The sequence below is a fragment of the Macrobrachium nipponense genome, chromosome 45 (assembly GCF_015104395.2).
Source record: "Macrobrachium nipponense isolate FS-2020 chromosome 45, ASM1510439v2, whole genome shotgun sequence".
Lineage (NCBI taxonomy): Eukaryota > Metazoa > Arthropoda > Malacostraca > Decapoda > Palaemonidae > Macrobrachium > Macrobrachium nipponense.
The window spans coordinates 14339240-14347693 of NC_061105.1; the positions used below are offsets into that span (position 1 = coordinate 14339240).

At 39.1% G+C, this 8454-nt stretch overlaps 2 protein-coding genes across 2 annotated transcripts; both read left to right on the forward strand.

Annotated features, from left to right (window-relative positions):
* Window positions 1-5680: 5680 nt before the first annotated feature.
* On the forward strand, window positions 5681-6943 carry LOC135214176 (coiled-coil domain-containing protein 186-like). Its single transcript, XM_064248246.1, has one exon. The coding sequence runs from the start codon at window positions 5681-5683 to the stop codon at window positions 6941-6943; it is 1263 nt and encodes a 420-aa protein (XP_064104316.1).
* A 78-nt stretch (window positions 6944-7021) lies between these two features.
* LOC135214177 (golgin subfamily A member 6-like protein 7) lies at window positions 7022-7477 on the forward strand. The gene has a single exon (XM_064248247.1). It carries the CDS (start codon window positions 7022-7024, stop codon window positions 7475-7477), a length of 456 nt encoding a protein of 151 aa, XP_064104317.1.
* The last annotated feature ends 977 nt before the right edge of the window (window positions 7478-8454 follow it).

The following is an 8454-nucleotide window of genomic DNA, read 5'->3' on the forward strand; positions in this document are numbered from 1 at the left end:
TTGTGCAGGTCCTTCATTTTGTGCTGCACCTCTTAGCTGTGCTGTTTCTCTGCATTCCAGGAGGTAGTGAAGGAGTGGTTGCTGTGTTTCTTCTTGACAGTGTTCACATGGTCAGACACTGTTTTCCACAATTTCCCAGCAGGCTTTATATCCTAGCCTGAGTCTGTGGATGATCACAGCAAGTTTTCTTGGTGTGTGCCTGTCTATAGGAGGAGGCACTAGACAGTCGATGTCTTATACCATCTGGCAGTCGGTGAGTTCTTTTCTACCCACTCACGATGGTCTTTTAGCAATTTTTCTTTGCAGAGTGGTTTCATTGCATTCTTGACTTGTTGCAGTGCAAGTTGTATATGTATTTGCACTCTGTCAATGTGTTTTGTACTTTTGGCTAGCTCATCAGCCCTCTCATTGCCTGGAATTCCTATGTGACTGGGTATCCAGTTTAAGGTGACAGGTCTTCCTCTTTCGCTGTGCTGGTGTAGCAGTGTTTTAATTCCAGCCAGCAGTGCCTTATTTTCTTTATTTTTCTGTTGTTGCAGGGCTTGCATTGAGAACTTTGAGTCTGTGTGGATGATTACAGGCCCTTCTTCATTCTCCAGTGAGTACAGCAGTGCCTGTCTTATTGCTGTTAACTCTGTCTGCATAGTGGAGGCGTGGTCGGAGGTCCTACAGCAGGCTGTGAAGTTTCTTGAATATACTGCAGCTCCCGTAGTTTGATTCTCAGGATCTACAGTGCCATCAGTGTAGTATGTTTGTGCCCCTATGGTCTCAGTGTTTCTGATTGCTTCATAGGCCGCCGCTCTTAGCTCTTCTCCTGTGCAGTCCTCTTTTGCTCTTGTGTATTTGTATATTGCAGTGTCCTTCTTCCAGGGTGGTAGTTGTTGTGTGCCCTGTGTTGTGTCTGTACCTAGTTGCAGCAGTGTTTCTGCCATGCCTAGACTCTTGATGTTGTCACTTTGGTCCTTACCATAGAAACTCGAAGTTTGAATCTCTGGGTGTTTGGCAAGTTCCTCTCTTGCTCTTTTCTTAGAGATGTCTGGCAGCTCCAGACGAAAGCTCGCTTGCTTCAAGAAAGAGAGAGAGAGAGAGAGAGAGAGAGAGAGAGAGAGAGAGAGAGAGAGAGAGAGAGAGAGAGACATATATATATATATCGTTAATGACTTTGATAACTATGGTATCATAGTTTATCTGTAAAATTCAAATATATTCACCAATTTTGACTCTGTATTTGATCATGACCTCCATAGGCGCTCTACTAGCCTGTCTAAGTAGCACGGAAAAAGCCGCTATTCGGAAAATAGAGAAGAATCACTACAAGTGTAACGCTGCTGAAGTAGCCATTACTTTTAATAAAGTATGCTTGAGAGAGGGTCTGCCTCCTAAGTACAATAACAACAACAATAATAATAATATCAAATTGGCGAATGAAATGCAAGCTATAAATATGATTCAAGATGGGTATTAAGTATCGTATGTGACTCAAATCGAAAAACTAAGCTGTTATAAAAACAATGAAATGATTGTAGCCTACGATGAATATATAATATATTATATATATATATATATATATATATATATATATATATTACATATATGAGCATATACAAAAAAAATAAAAACTTATATATATACATATATAAAAATATATATATTATATTATATATATATAAATATATATTCTATATATATATTATATATATATATATATATAGATGAGCTTAATATATATATATCTATATATATATATATATATATATATATATATATATATATATATATATATATATATATATATAAAGGAAGAGGTGCCCAATCAGACGACAGTCATGTACACGTGTTTTGTTATTAAGAAACGTTTCATGTTGTCACCAACACATCATCAGTCTGCAATTGAAATTCAACATTAAAATAAACTTACAAATTACCGTTTTAGTCACTCAGCTCTTTCCTTCTTTATGAATAGGTAGTTTTCTTCTCGTTCCCTATTTTAACGTTCTGAGTATATTTTAATTTATTGAAATTTTTAAGTTTGATTTGATTCTTATTGTAATTTGAAAGTTATTTTAATGTTGAATTTCAATTGCAGACTGATGAAATGTTGGTGACAACATGAAACGTTCTTAATAATAAAACATGTACATGACTGTCGTCTGATTGGACACCTCTTCCTTATATTTATGGTTTTCCTGATGTGATATATATAATATATATATATATATATATATATATCTATATATATATATATATATATAGTATGTATGTATGTATATATGAACTATTTGAGTTTAGTGCTGAATATGAGAAAAAATGTAGATTGTTCCTAAACACGATATTGTATAATTATATATTTTGTACACTGGATATTTTAAAAGTTTCCGAAAAATGGTTTCGAAGCCACAAAGCAGATGTTACCGAAATATTTGAATTATTAATTTTATTGAACAGAGTACCTGCCATGTTATTCCAATCGACTTGATAAACCTCCAGAAACGTCTAGAAACACGAAAAAGGGGGAACAATATTGTGGGTCAACAGCTAAGGCGAAAGCCCGCCAATTATTATATAATTCATAATAATAGTAAAGCTGAATTATTGGAATTAGCAATAATTCAGCAGCATCTATGGACCATCCATCAGCTGACGGCGCCATTGGTAAAACCGCATGTGACAATGGACGCAAAATTGTAAGGTTGGAAGTTATAATAACTAAACCTCCCCCTACGACTCTCAGTCTAACATTATATAATACAATGGACGATTAAGTTCATCTCTCCTTATATATATATATATATATATATATATAATATATATATATATATATATATATATATATATATCTAATAAAAGGAGCCCATAAAAACACCGAAATATAGAGAGAAAAGTACTATATTTCAGAAACTGCTGTTTCTCTCTTCAGGTATATGAATGAGAAAAGTTCACAGAAAAGGTGGCATTTATACCAAGAGATCCATCCACAGGTAAGCCAATTTAGGTCACCCCCGCTGATAATCTTCCTTTAATCTTAACCGTTGGTTGAATGAAAACCTTTTCGATCACATCTGAATCCCATGCTCCTTTTATTTAGGCCGATTCCATCATTTGACTCTTGTACCGGCAGTTGCTGCTATAAATTATACGTGACAAATTCCAGTTTATTCTATGGTTATGTTCATTTATATGGTTGAAAATAGCTGAGCTCTGTTGTCCATACCTAACTGACCGTTTGTGTTGTATTAATCTCTGGGGAATTGATTTTCCTGTAAATCCGATGTAAGATTGGTCACAGTCCTGGCATGGGATTTCATAAATCCCTGTTTCCTTGGAGAATGTCTTTTGTTGGACGTTAATCCGGGATTTGGCTAAGGTATTTGGGTAAGTAAATGCAAAAGGGTTAGATTTTCCGAGGGTCTGAGTCACTGTCAAATTCTTTTTCCAGGAAATCTGGGTAACAAATTCGTAAGGCTCTTAAGAACAGGTTGCTGGCTACACCTATCTTGATAGCAATATCGTGATAGCTAAAGTAGTGAACGTATGAAAGTGGGAACGTTGGTTTTCTGTATATGGTAAATTTGTATTCTGTCATATGTCTGATTATTAAAACATCAAGAAAAGGAATTTTGTTGTCTATTTCCCACTCAAATTTAAATTTGATGCTGGGCAAAAATGCGTTTAATTTTGAAAGGAATGAATTAAAATTGCCCCACCTATTATACAAAAATGTTAAAATATCATCTACATATCTCATCCACAGCATGTTTTTGGGTTTTATTGCATTTATTACTGTAGTTTCAAAGTACTCCATGTACAAGTATATCTTAGTTTTACCAGACCACTGAGCTGATTAACAGCTCTCCTAGGGCTGGCCCGAAGGATTAGATATTTTTACGTCGCTAGGAACCAATTGGTTACCTAGCAACGGGACCTACAGCTTATTGTGGGATCCGAACCACACTATATCGAGAAATGAACTTCTATCACCAGAAATAAATTTCTCTGATTCCGCGTTGACCGAGTCGAGAATCGAACCTGGGACCACCGGATTGGCAGCCCAGCTCGAAAACCACTCGGCCAGCGAGGAACTACTCCATGTACAGATTGGCTAAAACAGGACTTAAAGGACTACCCATAATACACCCGAATTTTTGCTTATAGAATGATTCCCCGAATGAAAAATACGAAATTATTAGATGCACATAATTCAACTAACTTTATTATTTTTGTCAAGCGCCAATGGGAAATGATCTGAATAGGGGGATAATTTTCCCCTCAAAAACTGAAGAACGTCCTGTACTGGTACTTTTGTAAATAGGGAATCTACGTCAAGGCTTAAAAAGTTTTAGGTTGTGAACTGGTATATGTGCTTTGTCTTCTCTGAATTTGTGACAAAAAATCTTCCGAATGTTTAATGTGACTGGGAGAAAAAGTGCCTAAAAAAGGGGAAAGGAGGCCAGCTAACCATTTAGAAATTTTGTAATTGAAAGCTCCGGCACATGAACCGATGGGTCTGAATGGAAGATTGTTTTTGTGAGTTTTGGGAAGGCCATAAAAGTAGGGGAGTTTAGGATTAATTATTTTAAATTTCTCTAATAGTTCAATACTATTATCTATGTTATATATATATATATTATAATATACATATATATATAATTTAATTTATTAAATATAATAATTATAATATATATATAATATATTATACATATATATATATATATTGTATTTATATTATGATTATTATAATATAATATAAATTTAATTATATAATATGAATATATTAATATAATATATTATTAATATTTATAATTATAAAATATTATATTATTACTTATTATATTATTATTATTATCATTATTTTATTATTATATTTTATTAATACAATTTTCTTATGACTGACTCATTGCACAGAGGAAGCCAAACATAACTTAATAGAATAAATATATCCAGGCCAAAGGCCAAGTACGGGAAATTAGAGCTTTAATTACTTTTAAAAGACTTTGTTACACTTGCAATTATAAAACAGACACTGGGCACTAGCAATTACCCTGAGAGAGAGAGAGAGAGAGAGAGAGAGAGAGAGAGAGAGCGAGAGAGAGAGAGAGAGAGAGAATGTCATCTTGGTCTCTAAAGTGAGGTGGGGGGGGGGTGTTCTGAAAATTATAGTTAAAAATACTGTACGAGCGAAGTGAGCCTATGCAGTTTGTTGGCCGGGGGGGGGGGGGGGGGGTTCACTGAAGAAATGGACATGATTAGGTATATTTCAATGCCCTATAAACATGAATATATGGATGGAAATGATAATTGATCAATATTGGTCATTCAACAAGTTTATATAACTCCACAATTTTCAGACTGGCTACAATAACTCAGCTTTCTTATTTTACAGAGGATTTATTAAAGACGAACCCCCCCAACCCCATCCCACCCCCACCGTATCTGAGGCAGATCAAACGTCATTGCAACTGCAATACCCAGAGGATGAAGACAGCATCTGGAGACTAGAGCCCGGAGTCGCTCATGTGTGTGTGTGTGTGTCTCCAGGATCTAGAAGTCTCCAGGATCCAGAAGTCTCCTGGATCCAGAAGTCCCCAGGATCCAGAAGTCTCCAGGATCCAGAGCTCTCTCTCTTTCCCGGAAGTTTCTAAAAACAACCTTAGCGCAAAACATCGAGTACACACACACAAAAATGATTAATATAACAATACAAAATTGTTCTTCATTGTCTTGCTGTAAAGCAGGAAACTCTGGCTCCATAGCACCTGCCGCCGGCAACTTTGGAGTGTACCCTAGTATTACTATACAACAAAGGACCTTTGAGGATACTTTGTCTTCCCAGATAACTATAGAGGAAAGTCTTAGACCGCCGAAGGAAGCAGAAAAAGGGAGAAATGATGAAGATGTCCAACGTCTGCGGTCGGATGTCTGCCATTTAGTTCAAGAACTGGAGGCGGCTCGAAGGCTACTGGACTCCATGTCTACTAAATTTGAGGAGTATGCCGAAGAGACAAACGGGCTGAAGAAGAACGTCATAGCCCAGCAGGAAACGATTCAGCAGTTGGAAAAAAAGAATGAAGAGAACGAACGCCAGCTTGAGCTGGCAAACCAGAATATGATGACGCTTCAAGAACAGATCTCGAGCCAAAACAAGGTCAGAGAATCATTAGAATTTGAAGCGATCATGAGAGACAGGAAGATCGACTCTCTGGAAAATATGTTCACTGAGCAGGGAACAAGAATCGATGAACTGGAAGCTGACAAGCAAATGATGGAGGTACAGATTGAAGAAATTCAAGTGGATAAGGACTTGGAAGTACAAAGCCTCCGTGAAGAAATCGAGTCGCTCAGAGAAATAATACGAGGACTGGAGGAGGAGAGGCCCAAATGCGAATTCGACAGTCTACGATCAGACACCACCCAATACGAAACGGAAATAGAAGAGTCGCTAGTGAGTTGGATGGAAACTACGTCCTTACACGACATTCCTGCACATCTGGGAACGGAAATGGAAGAATCTCTAGTGAGTGGGATGGAAACTACGTCCTTACATGACATTCCTGCACATCTGGCTGAATCGGAGACTGAACAAATTCATGAATGTCCATGCCAGGACGTACATGTCCTACCAACAGGTCTCCCAGATGAGACTGTCGTCGTTCCAAGCCTTAGACAAGAGGAAAAAGAGGCCATTCCGACTCTGAAGGAAGAGAAAACCTCTCCCGTTCCTCAACTTGTACCGGAGGTCATTCCCACTTTGGAAGATTACATACCTGCCACCCAAAGCGAGGCCTCGAAGGATGACCCCATCAAGACCTCACGTGACACCACAACTGCCCCGGATGAGGAACCATTAGATCGCAGCCTCAATAGTCAGACTTCCGCCGTTGAACTTCCAGAGCAACAATTTGCTTCGCCGAGATTGGCATTCAGCATGGAGAAGCAAAAGTTTTGAGGGGAGAGGGAAGTCTTCATGCAGGAGAGGGAAGACTTCTCGAAAGAGAAGGCGCAACTCAAAAGATCCTATAAGAGAATGGAGAAAATTGCGAGTAATCTTGACATACAGACAGAAAAACTGATGTTAGACCAGGAAGTATACGAAAGGAATGCAGAACAGTTGGCCAAACGAGAAAAGGCTCTGGATGCACAGGAACAACGTCTAAACAGACTCGAGGAAATTCTAGAAGAACATAAAGAAGTGTTCCTGCAGTGGGAAGTGGATCTCCAGGCAGCACAAGAAGAACTGAAACGAGGTAAAGAGGAGTTGCAGCAACGGGAAGACGACCTGAATATGAAACAGAAGATTTTAGAGGAAAGAGAAGAAGAGTTGAAGCAACTGGAAGAAAATATGAAACAAGTAATGCAAGAGTGCCAGGAATTGGAAGATGATGTGACGTTAATGACCAAGATATTGCAGCAGGAAAAGAGTCTGTCAAAGAGAAAGGAGCATCTTGATGTCTGGCGAGTTTCCCCCAACTCGTCAGGATGAGGATGACTTGATGCCTGGTGAGTTTCCCCCAACTCGTCAGGATGAGGATGACTTGATATGGCTGACGAGTTTCCCCCAACTCGTCAGGATGAGGATGACTTGATTTGGCTGGCAATTTTCCACCAACTCGTCAGGAGGGCCTGCTCTCAGGATGAGAGCCAACAGCTGTTCGGAGGAAGGAGGACCAGCTCTCAGCATGAGAGCTAACAGCTGGTTTTGGAGGAAGGAGGAACAGTTCTCAGATGAGAGCTAATACCTGTTTGGAGGAAGGAGGAACACCTCTCAGATGAGAGCTAACAGCTGTTTTTGGAGGAAGGAGGAACAGCTCTCAGCATGAGAGCTAACAGCTATTTTTGGAGGAGGGAGGAACAGCTCTCAGATGAGAGCTAACAGCTGTTTTTGGAGGAAGGAGGACCAGCTCTCAGCATGAGAGCTAACAGCTGTTTTTGGAGGAAGGAGGACCAGCTCTCAGCATGAGAGCTAACAGCTGTTCGGAGGGCACCCCGTCTCCTGCCCCACGACCAAATCACATATCTGAGTGTCAGGCAACCTCTGGCGCGGCGTAAAAACCCGTAAGTTCATGTCTTCCACTCCATATATGAATTGGGTTATGCACTGCAAGTCCCATCTCTTGCATGTATAGCAGTGGCAACCTCTGGCGCGGCGTAAAACCCCGTAAGTTAATGCCATTGTACATATATGCAAAATATGGGTCCAGCAATGCGTAATGGATCGAATACTTTCATATACTAGTGTGGCAACCTCTGGCGCGGCGTAAAACCCCGTAAGTTAATGTCTCGTTAGTATGTGCAAAATATTTGGTCCCTGTGTGGTAGGGTGAGGGGGAAGACTCCATCTCTCTTGGCTAGCTGACGGAGGAAGGAAGAACAGCTCTCAGCATGAGAGCTAACAGCTATTTTTGGGGGAAGGAGGAACAGCTCTCAGATGAGAGCTAACAGCTGTTTTTGGAGGAAGGA

Bases quoted from the DNA above. Each gene is read 5' to 3' on its own strand.
- LOC135214177 (XM_064248247.1), top strand. From the start codon at position 7,022: ATGGAGAAAATTGCGAGTAATCTTGACATACAGACAGAAAAACTGATG.
- LOC135214176 (XM_064248246.1), top strand. From the start codon at position 5,681: ATGATTAATATAACAATACAAAATTGTTCTTCATTGTCTTGCTGTAAA.